Genomic DNA, 24,188 nt, shown 5'->3' with positions numbered 1-24,188 from the left:
AACGTCCATTCATAAATCACAATGCATATGCAGGCTAGCATATGCAGGCTATGCAGCTACCTTAGCCTGGCTGTCTACAAACTGACTGTAGTATAAAACATCCCTTATCCTGGGGTTTGCAGACAGTGAAATTAATCAAATCAATAATTGGAAATTTCATAATGCTACTTCTATTCTACTCTCAGCTTCTTTGTTCTTCATACTGACATGTTTATTCCCGAAAATATAATATCTGTAGAGCTTTTGAGCAGCTTCCTTTCCATAAGAGTCGATCCCAATTCTTGTTGTATGTATGACCGTGAACACCTCAGAGCCTGTCAAACTTGCATCCTCAACAACCCAAAACTGCTTCGACTGGACCATATCAATGTTATTGAGCTCCTGCTTATTGATGTCCAAAGCTGTGCAGAGTTTAGACGGTCCATTTGCAAGCTCGTGCTCTTTCAAAGGTTTTGCGGTTTCCTTGCGTTTTGCAGCTCGAAGCTCCTTCATTTGAGTCAGACCTAGAGTTTGGATAAACGACGATCGAACCTCAGCTTAATGTGCTATTGGTTAACATAACTATAGGGCCGATCTATATTTGGTATTAGAATTACCCACAACCTAGCATGGTTTAGATTGTAACATTCCAAGTATACCCCACCTGTCAGTGGCTCAAGGGCTCTGACCAGGACACAGGCCCCCTCCTCCTTACTTGAGATGTTAAAACAGTGATACATGCCATAGATAAAATACACATACGCCGTCCCGGGGGGTCCGTACATAGGTGCATTTCGAGCAGTCCGTTTCCCCCCGTACGCATGACAGGCTGGATCTATTGCCCCAAGGTAGGCCTCTGTTTCCACTATTTTTCCACAAAGAATCTCCCCTTGGTCCGTCCGCCTACACAAAACCTTCCCGAGTAGATCAACGGCTAGCTTCTCCGTCGGAGTATCAAAGAAATCGCGCCCTAATCTCTTCCCAAATATTTCTGGATTATAATCTTTAGCCGTCGACAATGGGCCCAATTTCGGCAAGTTTGTTTGTGAAATGCCGCCTTCCGAATCTGTTTGCTTGCTAATGGATTTGACAGCTCGTTTAGCGCTTTTTCTTTGCGCATTTTCGAAGTATTTGCTTTTGTTTTTAGACTTAATTTGGCGTCGTGATTTAGGCTTGTAATTGTTCACACTCCCTGTCGTTTTCGCCATTTTGTGAATTCATAATTCATTCAGCCATTGTCGGGGAGTGTAACGTGGAGTGGCTCTAGCAGCTGATTGGTGGAGAATTACGTGTAATAAGAATCGTGATCTCTCAATTTCTAATGTAGAAATCTTAGAATTTTTCTTCTGAAAATCCTGAATTCTAGGAAAATGTTCATTGCAACAAGAGAGAGAAAAGCAGTGAATATTGTTCATCAAAAAATAGCTTAAAAGCAATTTGCATGTGCTAAATACAATGCGTGTGCTAAGTACTTAAATGGCAATTAATGATTGTTTTCATTCTTATAATACCAACTTGTATAGGTAATACCCGAAAATAATTTCAGTTGTCGAGCAAGTCTAAAGTGGGAGTGAGTAATGAAAGATTTGTTTGCAGATAACATTTGTTTAACGCCTCTTTAACACCTGCCATGATAATGCCTAAAAACACAAAAAGCACTTCAATTGAGGGTACTTGATATTTGGTTTACCAAGTCGTATATATCATTTTCATAATGCATTACTCTGAAAAGTATTTTGTTGACGTGAGGTGGACAGTAAAAAAACTGCTGTCCTGCATCGCGAGACTCACTCGTATTTAAGAGAGTAACAACAATTTTTTTGACGTGGGTTGTCTAGTGTTTACATTGTTCTCACGAAGGCTGCCCAAATGAAACTTGACAACGCTTGCCTTTTTAAACGGTCATTGCCGAAAACGGTAAATATTCGTTGGGAAGTTCCGGGGTATATATTTTGATTCAATGCGATTATCACAAGTTCCTTTCCAAACAAAATTAGATAAAAAAAGTCCTAATAAAAAGAGATTTTAGCGAAAAATTGTGAAGACGAGAACTTGCATCTTGTATCTCTAATAAAATCGTGATATACAACACGTGTTTTGTACAATTGTCGTGTAGTTACCACGCCTAAAAGCAAGCTAAGCGTTGGGATGCACTTAAAATATTGATTAATTAATATTTCTGAAAGTTATAGGTCCCATATCAAGCTGTAATAGATATAAATGGTCGGCGAAATATTTAGATAATGTAAACAAAGTAAGATCTTACAAGCTCTAGATAAACGCCTCGCCAGAATTTAACGCATTAAGTAGCTTTTAGCGACTGCCATTAGTCAATATAATCCAACTTTGACTGGAAAAATGTAACGAATCTCTTCGCGATGCGCTTAAAATGCTGATGCGGCATTCGGTAGACTATTTTCGGCGCATTCTATTGACGGGTAATTTTTCGGGGACGGTTGAATTTTCTTTCCCACGGTTGTAGATTTCAAATCAAAATAAAATGTAGTTGTTGAAAAAATTGTACTTTGGCTGTCTCCGTTAGTATTTTGTACAAGTGAACCTCACAAATCATGCGGCAGAGTCTCCACTCTTCGCAGTGTCGTGGAATATTGCACTATCTTAGCGATCTCTCGTCCTCGGAACAAAAAAAAGTTTTGAGGCTGTTCGGCTCACCGCGGAATACAAAAGAGCATGCGCTTGTGGACAATTAGTGGTTTGAATTTGCATAAATATTTAGGTTCTTTGCAATTTGCATAAGTATTCCTTTATTAGAGTATTCTATAAACATTTCCTCAATCACTTCAACCTTGTGTTTGCATTGTGCCAGTTTAGCATAACGACAGAGACAGCTTTGAAAGGCAATGGGAAAACTCGTATTTTTCACCGTCGCTTTGGGACTTTTGGGAATTCTCGCTACAAAGCACGCGGGTGCTTCTTGTCCGAATGGTTGTCAATGTGTTGAAAGCACTTTCGGCGTCACTTGCATTGGGTCAGACATTGTTAGTTTTCCACAAGGCATTCCACCGACTACAAGATCGTTGTAAGTACACACACCATCATCTTTCTCGTGTTTATTTTGTTCAGTATAGATGTCGTTTTGTTACAGTTGTTTTGAAACGCACACCGATACAGACGCCACTTTGCTTTGCTCTTCGCGCTAAATACATTGTCAAATGGTCGCCCATCCGGTCTGCCTGTCAACGGCCTATTTTCGCGCTGACCTAGGCTAATTTTAGATGGTTTAAAGCAGTGAATAACAGCATATATGCTTTGAACATGGTTTAAATAAAATAGTTCGGTAATAGTTCAACATTTTATATCTTGGTGTTGCAAAATGAACATGTCCTTTGAAACATTGCATATTTTGTGTGAACAAGTTCTATTACTTTAGTCTAAATCTTTACGTACCGTAGATAATCTGTGTTTGCTCGTGATGACGAAGAGTAAATGTAATCGAAATAACAATTTTGATTTTGTCTATTTGAGTGTTAAAATGAAAGATTTGGGGGATTCTACTGCGTAAAACGTCTTCGTCTCCTCATAGGCATAGGCATAGACAAGGTGAAATCCCTAAGCGCTTGCCCTTGGCCTTGATATTTTCTCGATATTTTGTATAAACAATGTTCATCAGGCGACATCGTTGACCGGCGAAAATATTGGTTTGTTGCAATTTGCACGGGTAATTGATCTTTATACTGACATGGTATATTGTACCGACTTGGCTCAAGCGAATACAGCCAATACAGCCGGTTTTCTGCAGATGTTTATAAATGGTTTTATTTTTATCACTCTGTAGTGAAGACGAAGCTGTTCTAGTTTGTGAACGTCAGGTAGAATCACCCTAAAAGGGTTGTATATAGTAAATCTCACCGGCACTCTCTCCAGTTGTATTTGAGTGCACAACGGCTCGACAGGGAGCTAAATATTTGCTATGCATAAGTGCTTTTTGACTTGTAAATAAAAGCCAGCATGTCTAATAGAATTCAACAGTAAGTGACTCCCGAAAAGGTTTAATTGGGGTATCTTTCGTGTCTCTCTCTAATTGTCTCTGTGCTCAGTCCAGCTGACATCTGTACAAAAGCGTCTGATAAATTATTTGACGGCAATACCATATATGAATTCTTTATCTGCACTCAAACAATGTAACGATAATTATGAATATCGCTTCAAACTAAAACGCTCAACCAAAATTGATATATTATGTAATTTTCTAGTTCAATTTAGCATGACGAATAATATGACCGTAAGTAGGTGCAATTTTAGTACCAACCATAGAACCAACTATAGAAACTGATAACTTGTATATAGCAAAGGCCTGTAGTTCTCACGTCCGAGTATTCTCTGGACTTTATATGTACTTACTGCTGTCGAAAGCTTGGCAATTAACTGCGAATGTTTTATAGTAAACTATTTATGTGATTTAGCCATTTTGGCAGCAAGCGCCTCGCCGTTTTGGAGATGTCTTAAAGGAACAGAAATACTAAAATTTGTATGAATGGAAATATGTAAATTATTTTGGCCTAGACAAGACAGAACGGCTCGTTCAAAAGGCGGTCTGTTTATTGATGTTTTCCTGGTAATAACCTTGTTTGCTTTGTAACGATAAATGGTTGTCATCATGTTATTGGGTCAAATACTTCTTACCAAGCCAAGTACATACCAAATTAGAATAGTTTTCTTAAAAAAAAATGGTGAAGATGTTTCCATCTCTTCATTGCGAGTTCACGTGTTCAAAATGATAAAAAAAAAAAGGGACGGGCCTCGTGATTACTGATGAAAAATTTCAATTCCAAATTGGATCAAATTTCAACACTATGAGCAAGCAGTGTTGCAATTATGTTGCAATTATGCAAGGAACATGTCAAATTATTATGGTATTTAGCAGTTCATTTGGTAAACAAATATTTGCGGAATTGCCTCTTAAATGACGCTTTTGAAAAGCTTCTAATATGTTTGCATCATTTTTGCACATTGTCTTTGTTAAAAATGATTAAAATTGCCGGAAAACTTGCTGTGGCCTGTTGTTAGCTGCAAAAGTCACATTCTTTTGCCTTAAAGAGTTGGCTTTTTAATCGGAAATTGAACAGTGTTGTTTGTGAGCAATAGGAATGTTGATGCTGAAACTTTGACTCAACAATAATGCATATTATCCCGCTAGTTTACTGTGGATTAGGGACGAAATTCTATAATTTCATGTCATATGAACACTGATGTTTTTTTTATATACTTTGTGACAATTTTCGAACAATTACTCCAGTAATTAGAATCCCAAGACATCGTTCGATCGAATTTTTGCTGTAGCAATTACTTATCAGTATGAAAGCTTTTTTGCCAATTTTATCGCTAGAAACACAGCATATCGAATTTGATATCCTATTTGCTTCTGTTTCGAGAAAGATGATTTTAATTCAGAGCAAAATTTTTACGAATTTGTGGTCAAACTATCAAGTATTCTTTTGAGACTTGCGTGCAAATTGCCCAAATAAAGGAAATAGTCACTTATAAGCCATGGCACCCATGTCACCAAATTCCTGTCATTTTAAGTACAGGGCGGGTATCCCACAGTATTAAAATACTGCATCGTATATTTTAGTCCACTCATAGAAAACCTTTAATAGAACTTCTGATGAAACAGATCTTCGAACAATACTAAGTACGTCAATCCGCTTTAATTGTTTCCGTGTGGGCACGCTGGAGTGCAAGCCAAACATGCTTATATAGCAATAAAATTTGACTTCGCTTTAAAATACGTGAGAAGCGGGCTTCTCGTTAAAAATTAAGCGCATTTTCACTTTCATTCTTTGTCAAAATCTTAATTACTCCTTGACCGCACCTCTGTAAAAGACGCAGTTACCGTTTCTATTTGAGAAAAACAACATCCTAAAATTGTTTTTTCTATTTCATGTATTTTACGCAATTCAGCTTTATTGGCTTTAAACAAACTATCTATCTATTTCAACGATGTGAATTTAAAACGAAATTGTTACCGACAAAGCCTTGAAACTTATACGGTAAAAATATCCAAATTTCATTTTTGGACCAGAAATCCGGCTCACACGATAAACCTCATCTCATTGTGTTTGCATCGTGACGTGTGAACTGTAAACATAACAATATGTTTTCAAACTGATGCAATTTCTGTGCCGTTTGTAACTTCTCCTGATATTTTGTAACCGAAGTCTAAGTGAGACGGAACTTAAGATGAAACTTTCGATGGCTGTCACCATGTAACCCTTGAAACGATCACTTTTATTAGTAATATCGGTCCTTGATGCGACATGATTGAAAAAGTCTCTACGACTACGAGTTCACGAGATATCGAAACATTTTTCAAGTGCCCTTTCGGGATTGAATAGCGAACGTGCCGCTTTACCGAGACCTGCTTTAGTGAAAATGGTTTCGAAACTAACGGACGTGCATGAAAATGATTTGACATTTTGAATTCACGGTCATCGAGTCGAGTTCCTATCGCACATTTCTCGTTACTCCGTTGCCAGGCTGACGCTGAGGCATAGGATGTTGGCGGAATTGTAAATATAGTTTAAATTTTTCCCTGCGTGGTGCTGTGCTAGGTCTTTGTGTCGCTAGGTGTTAATTAAGAGTGTAGTTCCGCATAGATAGATACGTGGTAATCACCATACACTGTCCTCCTGTATCAACGATGACTATACCCAACTCGCGGTCTAATTTTATTGTTTTACAACTCTGATGGGATGCCAGGCAATTTCAATCTCCTAACATGGTTATCAAAAGCATCACTTTTAACAACCAGGATATAGGATATTGTCTCACCCGTGGGTGACCACTATACTGAACCGCGATTTTTACCCCAATTGGGATTGGTTTATTGTCGAACTAACTTTTCTTAACGATAAAATTAGAGTAATGGCACATTCGACATCGTAATAAAGGCTAATTTGTGACACTGTGCATTCATTTGCAACAAACAGCGCTATACCACGCATGGGACTACGCATAACAATGTACAAATATAGACATCTCGCCCCAACATTCCTAAATTTTGCATGGCGTACCTTTCTACCCACGAGTTTGCGCGTGTTTACCTGCAGTTATCTTGTTTAGAACAAGCATGGTTACCAATTTACATGTTATAGTAACGTTGCATTGTCACAGGTTATTGCAACTTGAGATGAAGGTTCAGTGAATAGCGTCCACTCCCCCGTCTAGTGTAAACGGGACTTGATAGTGATTCGAGAATATGTCTTGATATTTTTCAGCGAGTTGTATAAAACCAACGTGACGAGCATCCCCAAAGACGCCTTTAAAAACTTACCAAACTTAAAGCAAATGTAAGTAAAGCATTCAGATTGATCTCAATGGTAAAGCAAGCATTCTAGATCTCGTTTAACCCCCAGTTTTGATCACCAGTTTCTTTTATTTTTGTTATGCAGAGATATTACGGAAAACTCGAAACTTCGTACACTGCCATATGGAATTTTCAACAGCACAAATCTGAAAGAACTATCCAGTGTGTAAGTGCAGTTGTTGCCTTTTGCTGGAGTTCACAAAATGTTTGAGAGAGTATGACCGGAAGTATGGGAGTCACTATATTGTGCTGGAAATTTATTCTTAACTTTTAACCCCAGTCGTTCGTTTCTGCTTCGTTCTACAATTCTGTCTTATTGTTTTTTTATTGTCTGTTGCATATTTTTTGTTCAACGTATTCTATATTTTGATTGTCATAAATGTGTCACTAAATCATTGCACTACCGGCTCTCTATTCTAGGAACCTATATCACAACAGTCTAAACAAACTTCCAGAAAATCTATTCATCAACCTTCCGAATTTGGAGACAGTGTAAGTATACTTGTTGTATTCGTCATCCGCCCAAAGATCTCCTCTTTCTTACTGTAACTTTCTCGAATGATGACAGTTCAGGTTTAGACCTTGCTTATAATGACATTAAACGCGGAAAGTCTGATGTTTTTAAGTCTGACGAAATTTCATTGGCTCCACAAAACTATCGAGCCAATCAAACTTCGTTTAACATCAGACTTTCTGCGTTTCAGACTTTTAGACGTCATTATGAAAAAGGTCTATTCTACTTGCATGGCCCAATTTCCGTACGATTCAACAGACTATATACAATACTTATTTCATTACACAGACTTCTAAATCGCAACCATCTGTCGGAATTGCCATCAAATGCATTCAGAAACCTACCAAAGTTTGATCGACTGTAAGTCAAATTGTCATCTTTAACGTCATATATACGCTAATATTGTATTCTGAACTTCTGTATCTTGATATATTTTATAGTGAGTTTGAAAAAAACAAATTAACTTCAGTTCCGGAGAATCTATTCGACGGTTCAATGAAGGATTTTAAAATTCTGTAAGCTATGATTTTTTCTCTTGTTTTGTGATTTTAAATCTTCACTTGAATGAGTCCATTTGGAATGGCAGTCTGCCACGACTTTCTCAAGGATGTGTTTGTCAACGATAGTTGATTTCACTCACTCTCAAGTAGCTATCTACTATTTCCCATCCTATTAACTTATCATCCCGTACTTAATTTGTTTTTCCAGATCATTTGCTTCAAATCAACTTACCAGTCTTCCTGATAATATCTTCCAACCTGTTTCAAATAGCCTGGAATCACTGTAAGTGACTGTCTCACCTTCATTTGTGATGTGTGTATGGTTGTAGCGTCGACGGATATGACCTGCCGTGTATACAATTACAGGACCTCTAGGAAGAACAATTTAGAACTGATAGAGCTATCCAGTATAAATAAAGTTAGTTTCATTTAGGTTTCCTCCTGTAGTAACACTGGATCAATAAGAGATGATCCTTACTGAACCTCTAGGAAGAACAGTTTAGAACTGATAGAGCTATCCAGTATAAATAAAGTTAGTTTCATTTAGGTTTCCTCCTGTAGTAACACTGGATCAATAAGAGATGTTCCTTACTGGACCTCTAGGAAGAACAGTTTAGAACTGATAGAGCTATCCAGTATAAATAAAGTTAGTTTCATTTAGGTTTCCTCCTGTAGTAACACTGGATCAATAAGAGATGATCCTTACTGAACCTCTAGGAAGAACAGTTTAGAACTGATAGAGCTATCCAGTATAAATAAAGTTAGTTTAGGTTTCCTGTAGTAGCACTTGATACGGACCTCAGAAGTGCACGCGATGAAATTTTAATTTGAAATTTCCTTGTTTTAGATATATTGATACAAACCAATTCAGATTTCCTCCAATGAGAGCCCTAAGGAAGATTGGCAAGCAGTTCCTTGAAATGTAAGCAACTTTTTTGTCCATGCTTTTGAGGATAATACGAAATCCCTCCGTGCAACATCACCAAATACTTTTTCATATTTTAAAGTTTTGAGTAAACAACATAGCACTGGTATATCATTCGGGACATTTAGAAAAGGGGAAACTAGAATTTCTACTTAACAAGCACCTCTTACATAATTGTCTTTTTATAACAAATTGTGCTTAATTTTTGTTTTCTAGAAATTTCCACAGAAACCCCACGTATTGTAACTGCAGTTTAGCAGAGTTCGCTATCTGGGCTAAGGACGTGATTCACAGCAAAGGAGTGACTTGTAATGGCAATCACACAAAAGTGGAAAACATAAATCTTACTCATTGTGGTGAGTTCGTGGTAGCTTTTTGACAATATTGTTGTTTTGTTGCCTTTCATTGTTCAGAGTTGATTTTTGTTGTTGTTGTTGTTGTTGTTGTTGTTGTTGTTGCTGTTTGTCATGGTTACTAACCATCGCTGCCTGCATCTGACGCTTTGCCAACTGATCCTACTACCAATGTATTTGTTTACAATGATAACATAATTCATTTTGGTTTCCACAAATTTGCGCAGAGCTACCGACGACGATGCCTCCCACCACTACTTCGGTACCATCTACCACAACACAAGCCCGGACGACCACACAGGCGCCGACCACAACAGAAACACCAACTACCACAAAGTTGCCAACTACAACGAAAGCATCAAGGAATCCAACCGATCCCATCACCACGGGACCATCAACGGCAAAAAGAGCGTCTATCACACAACTACCGTCCACTTCAAAGCAAGCGCCATCAACAACTGAAGCAAATAAAATCACAGCTGGGCCAGAAAGATCCACAAAATCTTCAACAGAAGCGCCTACGACAGGAAAAAAGTCCACCAGATTTACAAATTTGTTGACTGAAATATCCGATAAGGGTAATCACTTATTACTTCACCTTACTACTTCATTATAATCCATATTTGTTTAAAACATTATTTATCTTAAATATAATTGCAATGATTTCATACCAGGCACCATTATGTTGTCGTAGGTTAAAACTACATGTCCACTAATTGGACTCACTCGAAACGTTATCCAGTATTCAGGCTTGTTTAAACTTTGCAACACCAGGGATCCATGAATTATGAAATGAACTCACTTTTCTATGAATTTTTAGGCGATACGGAAACGCAGGACACGAGCGATGAAAATGAACGACGTAAAAAAGTCATAATTGCTGTTTCCATCGCAGCCGTAGTTTTTGTCGTTTTGTTGGCTATTATTTTTTGTCTTTTCCACACCGGCATTTTGTCTACGAGGTTGGTATAAAGATTTGACGCTTTAGATCACATTGATAGTGGTTGTTGTAACGACGGTATTTTGTTTTTTTCCTTCAGACGTTTTAGAAAAGATAAAGTTGTCATCTTTGATGCCGAAGGAAGAGTTTTGGTCACAGAAAAAGAGGGAGGCACATGATGCATGCATGGTGAACCCATTATTTGCGCATGATTCAAGTGTGATTTGCACATGATCCGTGCGTGATCTCTGCATGGTCCGAGCCTGCAGTGTGCATGGTCCAAGTGTGATTTGCGCATGGTCCATGCCTGATTTGCACGTGATCCATGCCTGATCTGTGCTTTGTCCAAGCGTGATCTACATGGTTGGTACATGGTCTCCGCCTAGTATATGCACAGTTTATGCATGGATAGTTCATGCAAGGTACATGCAGATGTTATACGAGTTTCAACCTTCAGCAAGAGCCCGTGGAATAAGGTCATGGAAGATTCGATTGAAATGGTGTTGCCATCGCAAGTTGGTTACTTCAAGTAATCTCGTGTGACATCTCGTAGTTAGTTACTATTGTAAGCCTTTACCAAAACATTCATCACGGCGTATTTTATGATCATTTTACTTCTGTAAATATATTTAATTAACGAAGACTTGATTGAACAGCACGCGCCTTGATTACTGGTTTAAATGACCTGTTTTTTGTTGGGGATACAGTCCACTGACTGAGGTTCAATCTCATCCTGAGATGACTTGCTAATCTAATTCCAATCTAACCTGACTAGTTTGGTACTTACTACTTTGCAATGTTTTCTTCAGTGTTTCACTTTCAACCTTCCTCATTCAACAACCTTCCTGACTGAGTTCTGACTCAACAAGATGTTTTCGAAATTACTAGCAAGCCAGGCGGTGCACTGTTCCCCCAGCAAAATCAGGCAGTGATCAAATTGTAGTTAGTAAATGTGACTTAATATGTAGCAATTTTTAACATTGTTAGATTGTAAATATTCTTTGAAAGGGATGGACTTGAAACACCGTTTTAGACACAATTAGAGCACGTATTCAAAATTATTCATCCTCATGTAGCCATGTTTTAAATGGTTAGAGAGTAAAAATATTGTTTCTTGTAAAGAAAACATTAAATGTTATTTATTCATGATTAATGATTCTGTGTCAGCGTTTGCCTTGATATTCTGCAGTCGTTGTATAGCCAATTTCGTATTCTACTTGTACAAGTGACAAATAAATTGTCACAAATTTACTAATAAACCAGTTTTACATAATAGACCTGATCTTACACGAAGTTTAATTGGCTCGATAGTTTTATGGAGCCAATCAAATTTCGTGTAACATCATACTTTCCGCGTTTGACGTCATTATAAGAAAGGTCTATTGTTACATAATTTACGCTTATTTAAGTTTTCCGAGACATTTGTGATCACACCCCCTGAGTTATAAAAGGGCTGAAAATACAGATATTTATGAAGGAGATATGAAAGAAATTGGAAGGAAATATGAAGAAGGAGATATGAAATTAGAAGGAGATATGAAAGAAATTGGAAGGAAAAATAGGAAAAGAAAAGAAAATTCAGATTACAGTGAGTGGAAGCATTGCCCCCGAAAGCCGAAGCACAGCCGAAGTCACACCGAAGTCATACCGAAGTTGGCGGAAAAAATATTCAGTAACGTATCCACGGCATCAATTTTCATTATTGTTCACGTTTTTAAGTTGGATATTTGCTTTTTTTTCACCTGCCACTACCGCTAATACAACTACTGATTCTGCCTATCAATGTGAGATGACTTCCACGTTAAATTCTACTAGGGTAGGTTGGGATAAATCGTACTTTAATAACTTTACTTTGTTCTGCTAGTCAATGGCGGTGTACGGGTCCATTAAAGTTTAAACCAGGTAGAACTACATCAAAGAGTAGATATTATAATTTATTATAATATTTTATAATATCTTATAATATCTACTCGTTGACTACATGCACTAATTTCTGAAGTATTGGCATTATTTAGGACAAAAGTAGTCACTATGCTAGTCATTTTGACCTTCAAGATAACGAATATCCTAAAGAAGAATACAGGAAAAAGCTTGAGGAGAATCTGAAGTCAAAAGAGTGTCAGGATGCTATCAAAATTTTGAAATCAAAATACTGTAAAAAAAAATAATGAAGCAAGGAATTTTATATGATAACTACAGCAGTAAAGCTCGCAATCTGATTGGTTAATAGCCGTGCAGAATGAGACAATCTGGACAGAGGAATTTTATTTACCTTCGGAGGGTTTTAGAAAGGTTTTAACTGTTGGTTGTTTCACTGTAGTTATTTTTATAAAAGTCATCTGCGGCTCATGTATTTTCCGGCGCTTCCTGAAGTCTTGTAGTATCTCTCATGCACGATTCATGAAATCATGCACATCTGTTATTCCTTTAAACTATGCTTATACAGCCTTTACTCTAGATGATCAACTGAAGATGACCTTAACATTTGGAACTTGTAAAATAAATGTAAATAAGAAAGCTCACAATTAATTGCTGTTCTTCTTAAAGTGCCTGGTTTTATACAAGGCTTTTTTCATGGTTTTAAAAAGAAGAAAAATAGAAATGAGTTGACCTTACAGATAAGTTAAGTTTTGAAAAAGATAAGTGCAGAATCGGCAGAGGATGTACACTCGTCCAGTTTGACAACAAGCTCAATCAAAACCAATATCCAATTTTATATGAAGCACAAATTTTTATTGGTCACATTTATTTTTCTTAGGTCTAGTTTACACGTCGAGTTAAATGCAGTTCATCAAAAAATAGGTAATGCGACAACAAGCCTCATTATCATCTCATCACTTAACTTTTAAATTGCTTATAAACTGGGCCTTTTATATTATAATTAACATGCTTTTAGCTCCTTCTTCAGGCTCTCGATTTCCTGGAGCAGTTCCAAATTTTGCACTTCGTGGTCCATGTTTTTATTCTTGCAGTTTCCCAAAGTGAACTGTGCACTGCTCAAATCCTTCTTGATCGTTTCCTTCTCCGTCTTCAAAAGAGAATTCTCCTGCACCAAGTTATCTTTCTCCTGCTTAGCCAACCTCAGCTGCTCTCTAATCTCACGCAGTTCTTTCTCCGTATCATCCAGCTTTCTGGAAAAGAGATTTAGAGAGTGAGGTCTTACCAAGGGAAGCAGGAAGCATGAGAAACTGGGGGAGAGGGGGAACAGAGACAGTTGCCACTCTTGCCTTTTACTAGCAAAGGGGGGCAGTTCAATTTAAAAGATTCGGGATCAGGAATGTAGCTAATGAAAATTGAAATTTTAATCGCAAATCCCAAACTCAATTCTAATCTAAACTTAATCCAAACCTAGTCGAAATCTCTAAGCCAAAATTATATACCAATCGTCTCTGTAACTTCAAGGAGAATTTCGAATTTTCCTAATTAAGTGGAAACACTGACAAAATGGCCGCCAGCTGATTCATTTTAATAAACTAAAATCAAATTGTTCTACCTGGAAAAATTGGCTTTTTCCTCTTTAAGTATGGCAATATCCTTATTGAGCTTTTCGACCTGCTGTTTTGTAGTTTTGTGGGCTACTTCCACTTGGCCCAAGCTCTCCTGACATTCACGAGAAGATATACCAGAGAGATCAATGCGCCCACTTTTCGGACAATTCCGTACTTCTCCGACCAGGGCCCAAATAAATGCCATGATAGCGACAACCGTCGCGATTAGAACCAGTGCAGACCAGTTGAAATCATCCAATTTATCCATTTCATCATTTTTCAATTTCTTATTTGTATGCTCTATGCATACCGTTTTTTTCCACGGAAATCCAAAAAACGAGGTAATCTTTGTAGTTTTTAATTCATTGACTGGGTCTGTGCCAGGTTTGGTCATTTTTATGCCTGTATTGTGCGCAAATCACTAACAAAGGCAGTTGCTGTTTCCAAAGTGCCAGTGCAACTCTTAAGATTGCAGACAGTTCCGAAAACGCCGGGGAATTCCCAGAACAATGTGGTATGATGTATTTCTCCTTTTACTCCAGTTTTTTAGAGTTCAGAGTAAAATAGAAAATGGCATGAAATTGACAAGGGGGGGGGACATAGAGTCTGTGTCTGAGTCATGACAAGCATTCTTTTGTTAAATAAGATTTTCAAATATACTAAGAATATGTGGAATGTTTGTACCTAAGCTAAAATGATCATGCTTTCTTTTTGGGCTTGAAGCTACATAATTGAAGTTCAATTGTGAACCAGCCCTATAAATTATCCCCCCCCCTTCCTTTCCATCTATACAGCCAGTGAATTATACCATAGGCAGCCCAGAAATCTGCTTATACAGAAGCAGCCCAGAAATCTGTCTCATTTCTGGGCTGCCTATGATTATACTGTAGAAAGGTGGTACATCTGGGTGCTTTTCAAAGAAACAGCTTTATAATACCAATAAAATCCTCTTTGATTAGGCAAAGTAACTGAGAAATCTCCTGAACTAACTGAGGGATTACCTAAGGCAATCAGATTTAATCAAAAGCTAGTACACATGTTTCAAATAAAATTCTAATTGCACACTTTCATGTTTACAAATTGCATATTTCTTTGTTTGATTATTGAAAACAGTTGATAATTGGTTGTGAATAAAAAATGTCAATTCATTCATAACTACTTAGAATGCTTCTTTATCTAATATTGCAACAGTATTTAATTGTTCAGTCAACATGCTTTCAATTCTTTCTTTAAACTTTCAATCTCCTCCAGCAGTTCCAAGTTCTGCACTTCATGGTCCATGTTTTTGTTCTTACAGTTTCCCAACTTGAACCTGGTGTCTTTTAAATCCTTTTCAAGCGTTGTCTTCTCGCTCTCAAAATCTTTGATTGTTTTTTCCGCTGCTTGAAGGCTCCTATTTAATTCTACCAAACCATTATTGCACGTCGATAGCTGTGTGGTTAGTTTTGCATTAGTCTCCTCATGTTGTGTGTTCTCAGCTTTGCATTGAGTTAATGCAACCTTTGTTTTACTAAGTTCACTGTTTACCGTATTTTCTTTCACTTTCACAGACTCTAAACTCTTGTCACATGCTTTTAAATTCTTTTCCAATACGTCCGACAGTTGATCGGCCTCCTTTATGTCATTTGTTAACTTAGATTTGTTACTTTCAAACACCTCAATGTTTTTCTTCATCCTCACAACTTCATCTCTACATGTATCAAAATCTCTCTGCATACTCATCTCTTGTTTCTCAGCATTTGAAAGTGATTTTTGAGTTTCGTCTTTATCCAGCATACATATGTCAAGCTCCTGTTTCAACTCCTGGTTTCTTCTATCCTTTTCAGCATTACTTTTATTTAACAATCCCACAGAGTCAATAGCATCTGAAAGCTTCCCTAACAGCTTGGCATTCTCGTTCATCGCTTGCGACAAGTTAGCATGACAACCCACCTCCCTTGTGTAATTTGCAATCCCCTCCTTTCTCAATCTCTTCATCTCGTCTTTCAACCTTGCAATTTCTTCATTTGCATTCCCCAGTTGCTCTTGCAAGGCTGCAAACTCTGGGCTTTTGGCATCACTCTTTTGCCAAATATTCATCAAAATGCTGTCAGATAACTCTCTAACCAACGGCGGGGGGTGGTACAGAAGCCCTACCATTATCCCAGAACAAACTATGGTGGATAGCACCATCATGGTCAGAGCTCCCTGCAAAATGCGCAATCCACAGTCACTTTTTATTTCCTTATGTTCCTGGATTGTCTTGACATATGTTCGCAGAACCTGAATCCCAAATACTTCCGTCACATTGACGTTTATGGTTCCTTTCTTACCTTCTTCGCCCATTTTCCTATTATGGTTTAACTTTAGTTTATAGAAAGCGCACTTGCTTTTCGCGGAAGATTACGTCATTTCTTCAAATTGAACGACTATACGAGATTCGTACCCTCGAATAAAACTCCGGTATTAAAGTCTCGCCGAAAAGTTGAACTCCAGTCACTGAGCTAATAATACTACAATTCCTGGATACATACAGGAATTATTATATAGCTCAGTGACTCCTGCTTCAGCCTGAAAACCACCCCAAACACCCCCGCGCGCTCGCTTTTTTCAGCTGACCTCTATACAATAGCTGATGCAATGTTTTATAATATATATCAGTATACTACTAATTACTAAAGCGCCTGGGTAAAATTGCTCTATTTTACTTTCAAGAGTCAGACGTTTTCCAGTTTTGAAACTGCTGGAACTGTCCACTGATTACATGAGTTTAGAAAAAGATGAAATTAAAAACACTCTCAGGTGACGTCAACTGACTGTACTTCTGCTCAATACAATAGTTTTCAATTACGAAATCTGGTAACATGAACTGGTCACTAAATATAAACACGACAGTCACAAGACAGGGTAGAATATTCGCCTCGGTAAGCACAATATTGATCAAATATAAGCAGCATATAAGCTTTAATTAATCAGTGGTCGACATGTCGGACGTTGTCAAAAGTGTTTTAGGTTTAGTCGTTAATAAAGCCCGTAATGCCACAGCCAGTTATCTTAGCAATGGAGATCTGACGGACGAAGAATTACGACAGAAAATCATCTCAGATATTGACGAAATAAAATCAAGCCTTCGAGGTTTGTCGAGGCAACCTCTCAACAGTAGTTTCTGCTTTTTAAAAGAAGGTATCTCTCGTTTGGGAATTGCCGTTCGAAATACAACTCCAGGCAAACAAAATGAACGGGCAGACATCACTCATGCTGTCGAACAGTTTGTAGCAGGGGCTGGTGCGTCAACCTCTCAACAAACAAAACAACGTCCTGCAAGCAAAGCTTTGTCATCTTCAACTTTTGAAATTGTATCGCAAGAACGCTGGGCTGATGCGAAGGAATCATTCAAAATGTCGCGAGTACAAGCAACAATTGCATTTGGTAACACGGCTTTGAGCATCGAGGATCTAATAATGGCTTCCAAACTTCGTATTGTCAGCAGTATTCTTGAAAAGTTTCTTGATGATCCAGAAGCTGCCGCTCGAGACTGTTTACTGTATCTTCAAGAACTACACGACTTACCAGCTGTTCGCCAAACATTCACGGTTCACGTCAGAGGAGGATTCAAGTCTCTCTTTAATACAACAAAACGAAGTGAGATCGTTGATTCCGTAGAGGGAATAAATAACGTTTTACTAGAATTTATGGTGGAATTTATCCTGGAATTTATACTTAGAATGGCACATTCCTGTCACGTTGAATGGCCAGTGATACAACTGACTGACAGTGAATTGCCGAGGGAACATATCATTCTGGACGAACGTAAGATGAAAGAAAAAGTTCAAGAAAAAAAAGAAAAGAGAGAAATGGAAGCAATGGAACAAATGATAAAAAGATGGCCGAAATTTGAGTTAAGCAGAGATTTCTTCTCTTTTTCCACTCCTCCAGAGGCTGTTAACAGTATATATTGGGAACCTCGTGGCCAGTCTTTCTATGATATGCTTTTTTTATTGGATAAGCGTAGAAATGAGTCCGCAAAGGTTCTGTCTGCGGATATCAACCTGAATGACCATATATATTCCCTACATCGTGTAACTGATGCGGATGAGGTAAAAGAAGGAGTTTCGTATTTGGGATTAATTGTGGACGATGGGAACCATTGGATACGTATATGCCGTACAATTAAGAAGGGTTTTCCTTCGACCAAACCTGAGACTTGCTGGGTCATGCGTGTGGTGGAGAATAACATCGTTTTGTGCAATTGTTTTGGGGAGGTGTATGTCTTCACGTTGGGCGCTCAGGATCGTCTGAATATGGAATGTTCGCTCTCCTTGCCTTCATTTAATAGTTCTCATGGGAAACCTTGGCACGGTACGGAACGAACTGATGTTTTTATGTGCGTTACAAACAAACGTGAAGTCATGATCACCACACAGAGCGGGGAAAAGGTGTATATCTGCTCAATCACAGACGAAGGACATATAGAACCAATAATTCAGGTGCCTCTGGAAGAACTTGAGGTAGAATCTAGAGTTCTTGGTCTGGCGTTTGACCCTACACATGAGGAAGATATTGTTGTTTTGAGAAGCATCCCATGCGAGTATTTACCCAGAGGTTTTCATGAAAGAATTTATATTTATTCAAAAAATGGGAAATTACGAGATTTCTTCAGACTTCCCGAAAGAGACTTAAGATTTTTTAGTTGTTGTCTGTCCAATCCTAAGGGTATTGTTGTCGTTGTTCAATATTCGTTAAGAGGTGTCGTATTTTGCTACAACTTGGTTGGAAAAGTTCGCGTACGCCCTATCTGTAAACCACCAGTACCACGATATGAACTAGATGTTTTTAATTAAGTTATTTAGCATCATCATAATCAAGATACATCACGAAGTATTAGGACTGTACTCTGTAGTATAAATACCTGAAGATGATAGTCTGAACTTACCATACAAAACAAATTTGTAGTTTTTAACCAAATGTTTATAAAACTTTAAAAGTGACTGTGATTTTGCTTCGAACACTGCATGGATAAAAAAATACATTATTTTAGTTAAAATAATGGTTGATAGCACCATCATGGTCACAGCTCACTGCAAAACGCGCAATCCACAGTCACTTGTTATTTCCTTATTTTCCCCGAATGTTTTCAAATATGTTCGTAGACTATTTCGTTCAAATTGGACGACTATATACGGAGTTATATATACCGGCTATAAATTCAAATTGTTGTCTCTATGGTTCTTATATCGACATCAGTATGACGTACGCTCAATATATATTAGCTTGCAGTGCAACGTGACATTTTAAATAGACGTGCCTTTTATAAATGGATTACAAATTAATAATTTTCACAAAACACTGGGGTATTTCCGTGTTTACGTCCCGAAATCGACTTATAATTCTAGCGTAGCGACAGGCGTTAAAAGTGGAAGTCAGCCAGTCAGAATAATGATGTATGAATAATGCATGAGGCTGGCCGTTTATTGTCGGCTGATCTGGCGCTCGTTTTTTCAGCCTGATAAATGCTTTCGTCTTCAACAGAAAGCAGATGTTGAGAACAGCTTTAAAAATTTAAAAGTATAATATTTTATGTTAGCGACCCATTATTTTGATAGCGTGCGTGACTATAATTATAAACACAAGCGCTTACTGAGAAAAAGTAGGAAACGTTCCATCACGATAAGCGTAATTAAAGAAGACACAAGCTATTTGATCCACAACAGTCGACATGTCGGACGTTCTCAAAAGTGTGTTAGGTTTAGTCCTTAATAAAGCCCGTAGTGCGGCAGCCAGTTATCTTAGCGATGGAGATCTGACGGACGAAGAATTACGACAGAAAATCATCTCAGATATTGACGAAATAAAATCAAGCCTTCGAGGTTTGTCGAGACAACCTCTCAACAGTAGTTTCTGCTTTTTAAAAGAGGGTATCTCTCGTTTGGGAACGGCTGTTCGAAATACAACTTCAGGCAAACAAAATGAACGGGCAGACATCACTGATGCCGCCGAACAGTTTGTAGCAGGGGCTGGTGCGTCAACCTCTCAGCAAACAAAACAACGTCCTGCAGGCGAAGCTTTGTCATCTTCAACTTTTGAAATTGTTTCGCAAGAACGCTGGGCTGATGCGAAGGAATCATTCAGAAAGTCGCGAGAACAAGCAACAATTGCATTTGGTAACACGGCTTTGAGCATCGAGGATCTAATAATGGCTTGCAAACTTCGTATTGTCAGCAGTATTCTTGAAAAGTTTCTTAATGATCCAGAAGCTGCCGCTCAGGACTGTTTACTGTATCTTCAAGAACTACACGACTTACCAGCTGTTCGCCAAACATTCACGGTTCACGTCAGAGGAGGATTCAAATCTTTCTTTAATAAAATAAAACGAAGTGAGATCGTTGATTCCGTTAAGGCAATAAATAACGTCTTACTAGAATTTATATTGGAATTTAACCTGGAATTTACACAGAAAATGGCACATTCCCGTCACGTTAAATGGCCAGTGATACAACTGACTGACAATGAATTGCCGAGGAGACATATTATTGTGTACACATGTACGATTAAAAAAAAAGTTCAAGAAAAAAAGAAAAGAGAGAGTGGGAACAAATGAGAAAAAGATGGCCCAAAGTTGAGTTTAGCAGTGATAGGATCTCTTTTTGCAGTTCTCCAGAGGCTGTTGATAGCGAAGGACGTATCCCTTGGCATCGGAAATTGAATTCTATGCTGCTTTTTTTAAAGCATAAGCGTAGGTATGTCGTTCTGTCTGTGGATATCAGCCTGAATAACCATTTTCATACCTTATATCGTGTAATTGATGCGGATTACGTAAAGAAAGCAGCTTCAAATTTGAAATTAACGATGGATGATAGGACAAATATATGTCGTTAAATTATCGAGGGTCTTTCGTTGACCAAACCTGACACTTGCTGGGTCATGCGTGTGGTGGAGAATAACATCGTTTTGTGCAATTGTTATGGAAAGGTGTTTGTCTTCACGTTGGGCGCTCAGGATCGTCTGAATATGGAATGTTCGCTCCCCTTGCCTTCATTTGATAGTTCTCATGGGAAACATTGGCACGGTACGGAACGATCTGATGTTTTTATGTGCGTTACAAACAAACGTGAAGTCATGATTACCACACGGGGCGGGGAAAAGGTGTATATCTGCTCAATCACAGACGAAGGACAGATAGAACCAATAATTCAGGTGCCTCTGGAAGAGCTTGAGGTAGAATCTAGAGTTCTGGGACTGGCGTTTGACCGTACACATGAGGAAGATATTGTTGTTTTGAAAAGCATCGAAGACAAGGATTTATCCAGAGGCTTTTATGAAAGAATTAATATTTATTCAAGAAATGGGAAAATGCGAGATTTCTTCAGACTTAACGAAGGAGGCAGTTTGTATTCAGTTAGTCGTTGTCTGTCCAATCCTAAGGGTATTGTTGTCGTTGTTCAATATGTGTTTAAAAAAAGTGGCCTATGTTGCTACAACTTCGACTTGGTTGGAGCACGACGATATATGTCTAAGAACGAGATTCATCATCGTAATCAAAAGACATAACCGATTAGCTACCTCTTCCATCCGGGCAAATATGCCAGGCGGTGATATATTAGTAGGACTGTTGTCCCTAGTCGTACACATGTAGTATAAACTAGTATACAAAAATGATAGTCTGAAACTACCAAACATGGATTTCGTTCGCGTGACCATGAACGATATTTTTGAATAAATTTGAATAAAACCGGCTGAATCTGTAACATGTTCGCAGAACCTGAATCCCAAATATTTCCGTTGAAGGGTGAAAGTTAATAGCGAACCTTCTGTTTCAGGAAAACTATTTCTCAGTGCCGGAATATGCAGACAATACGGCATTCTCCACCCTGAATTAAATCCCCGAGATTAAAATCCCTACAGAAAGGTCAAACTTATTGGATTAGAATTTTATATTTTTTACCTAAAATTGTCCATTCGCATTCAAAACATAAAAAAAGTATATTGCATGAAAATTATTTTACCATTTGGGAAAACAAAAGTGCAAATGTTACATTTTAGCCGCTTCGTAAGTGCTAGGTATTTTTCACCGGTGCGAGAAAGGTACCTCTACATTTCAAAACAGAAACTAAAAAATAAACAAGGAAGAAACGTCGTTATTCCAAGAACTTATGTCTTTTGTATAAAAGTGATGTTTCTTGCTGAGTGTTTCAAGTTAATCCTTGGAGGTTTTCACCGACAAAAGCAGCTTTAAAAGTGAAAACGGCAAAACGAAACCATTTTGCAACATTTTATGTATGAATCATTTCATATTCTGGGGAAGCCCCTTTGGTAGAATCGAACGTGGAATCCTTCCATTGGTTAACCTTGGTTGTTTTGGAAGAAAATATAGACTGCAGTCTTGCAGCATTATTAGCGGATCGAATAACGTCTACTTCTCCCAGCGATTTTGATGGTCACGTTTCAAATCAGGTATATTCAGTAAAGATATTTTCAAACTCGAATTATTCGATGGCTTCAATAAAAAAGCTATTTTTTAGTTGTTGTCTTCTATTCTAGTTAGATCATCAGGTATATGACGTATATTGAGTAAAGATAATTTCAAACTCGAATTACTTACTCGACAGCTTCAATAAACTAGCCTGCGTGCAGACTCTAAACAAGCTATATTTTAGTTGTTGTATTATAATATATTGCCCTACATTATCTGGTATTTGCATATTTTTAATGATGCCCAAGAAAATGTGTATACACTGTATATTTTGACCTATTCGTAAGGTTTATGGTCGTTTCGTACTCTTGTCATTTCGTACTTCTGCCGTTTCGTACCCAGGCCTGGTCGTTTCGTACCCAGACATGGTCGTTTCGTACCCAGGCCTGGTCGTTTCGTACCCAGACCAGTTCACTGACCCAGACATGGTCGTTTCGTACCCAGGCCTGGTTGTTTCGAACTTTACACATGAGGGAGGGACTTAATGAGCTAGCTTTTCAAAAACAAGAAGACGAATATATTTTATTTAAGCTCATTTCAACTGCCGAAAAATATATCCGTGATACGTCCGTTTATTTTTTACTTATACAAAACTGAGACAGGTTCTCACAACGAGAATGGTACCACATTCGGCATCCTTCGCAAAATCGAATTGTCATTGCATTGCAGACTGCAAGTACCACATGGCCATTTGCGCTTAAGTGTGCGTGCCAATAGGATAAATTTGAACCGTCCATGTCCCACCCTCTGCCCCAAGTTTGCAGCTCGTCGCAAAATGCGAGGCTTACAACAGCTCGTACGCAATACACCACTGTCGCTGGAGACAAATCCACCCTCTTGCTACCACCCCCGAAAATACCGTTTTCCCCGGGGATGTCCAAGAATGCCCACCAGCCAACCCCATCGCTCGTGAGGTCGTCTTATCTTCTTCGCCCATTTTTCTGTTATAGTTTAACTTAAGTTTATAGAAAGCGCACTTGCTTTTCCCGGAAGATTACGTCATTTCTTGCAAATTGAACGACTATACGGGATTCGTACCCTCGAATAAAACTCCGGTATTAAAATCCCGCCGAAAAGTTGAACTCCAGTCATCGAGCTAATAATACTATAATTCCTGGATACAAACAGGAATTATTATATAGCTCAGTGACTCCTGCTTCAGCCTGAAAAAAACACCCCCGCGCGCTCGCTTTTTTCAGCTGACCTCTATACAATAGCTGATGCAATGTTTTATAATATATAACCAGTGGCGTAGCCAGCCTGACGATTTAGTCATGCTATGCAAATTTTATGTTATTATCATTATTCATTTCTTTAGAAATTCATTGTTTTCACAGTCAATGGACACCAAAATATTAGCATAGTGTAGTATATAGACCTTTGACCTTTGGTAACAATATCCGGTAACACTATACTTGATATGTAGATATAGCGAAACGTGTGTTTTGGCTGGGTTGTGTAGTAAACGTGTGAACATACAAATAGAGTTTTATTATAAATTGCGTTATTGCGATACAAGCGTGTTCAGTGTTTCCTTCGATATTACAATAGCATGACTAAGGGCTGGCTACGCCACTGTATATATCAGTATACTACTAATTACTAAAGCGCCTGGGTAAAATTGCTCTATTTTACTTTCAAGAGTCAGACGTTTTCCAGTTTTGAAACTGCTGGAACTGTTCACTGATTACATGTGTTTAGAAAAAGATGAAA

General features: G+C 38.1%; 4 protein-coding genes across 4 annotated transcripts in view; 2 read left to right on the top strand and 2 right to left on the bottom strand.

Annotated features, from left to right (window-relative positions):
* Nucleotides 1–96: 96 nt before the first annotated feature.
* LOC114536027 (putative 3-methyladenine DNA glycosylase) lies at nt 97–1,417 on the bottom strand. The gene is made up of 2 exons (XM_028557378.1): nt 644–1,417; nt 97–503 (listed from the first exon to the last, which is right to left on the bottom strand). The coding sequence occupies exons 1-2, from the start codon at nt 1,185–1,187 to the stop codon at nt 157–159; spliced, it is 891 nt and encodes a 296-aa protein (XP_028413179.1). The 5' UTR covers nt 1,188–1,417; the 3' UTR covers nt 97–156.
* Nucleotides 1,418–2,767: 1,350 nt separating this feature from the next.
* LOC114536043 (leucine-rich repeat-containing protein 15-like) lies at nt 2,768–11,694 on the top strand. The gene is made up of 12 exons (XM_028557401.1): nt 2,768–3,019; nt 7,218–7,289; nt 7,392–7,472; nt 7,727–7,798; nt 8,109–8,180; nt 8,261–8,335; nt 8,529–8,603; nt 9,168–9,242; nt 9,462–9,601; nt 9,826–10,176; nt 10,419–10,560; nt 10,639–11,694. Exons 1-12 carry the CDS (start codon nt 2,841–2,843, stop codon nt 10,715–10,717), a joined length of 1,413 nt encoding a protein of 470 aa, XP_028413202.1. The 5' UTR covers nt 2,768–2,840; the 3' UTR covers nt 10,718–11,694.
* A 1,559-nt stretch (nt 11,695–13,253) lies between these two features.
* On the bottom strand, nt 13,254–14,929 carry LOC114536038 (protein bicaudal D-like). The gene is made up of 2 exons (XM_028557393.1): nt 14,032–14,929; nt 13,254–13,669 (listed from the first exon to the last, which is right to left on the bottom strand). Exons 1-2 carry the CDS (start codon nt 14,418–14,420, stop codon nt 13,420–13,422), a joined length of 639 nt encoding a protein of 212 aa, XP_028413194.1. The 5' UTR covers nt 14,421–14,929; the 3' UTR covers nt 13,254–13,419.
* Nucleotides 14,930–24,037: 9,108 nt separating this feature from the next.
* Nucleotides 24,038–24,188, top strand: part of LOC114536007 — a 2,666-nt gene continuing 2,515 nt past the window's right edge. Inside the window, exon 1 of the mRNA XM_028557350.1 lies at nt 24,038–24,188. This exon is cut by the window's right edge and continues 2,282 nt beyond it. The gene's annotated coding sequence lies outside the window, so the exon portion shown is untranslated.

Source organism: Dendronephthya gigantea, unplaced genomic scaffold (assembly GCF_004324835.1).
Source record: "Dendronephthya gigantea isolate DGI-Jeju-01 unplaced genomic scaffold, DenGig_1.0 000129F, whole genome shotgun sequence".
Classification (NCBI taxonomy): domain Eukaryota; kingdom Metazoa; phylum Cnidaria; class Anthozoa; order Malacalcyonacea; family Nephtheidae; genus Dendronephthya; species Dendronephthya gigantea.
Note: the sequence above shows the minus strand (reverse complement) of the source record. Positions and strands in the feature narration are given on the sequence as shown.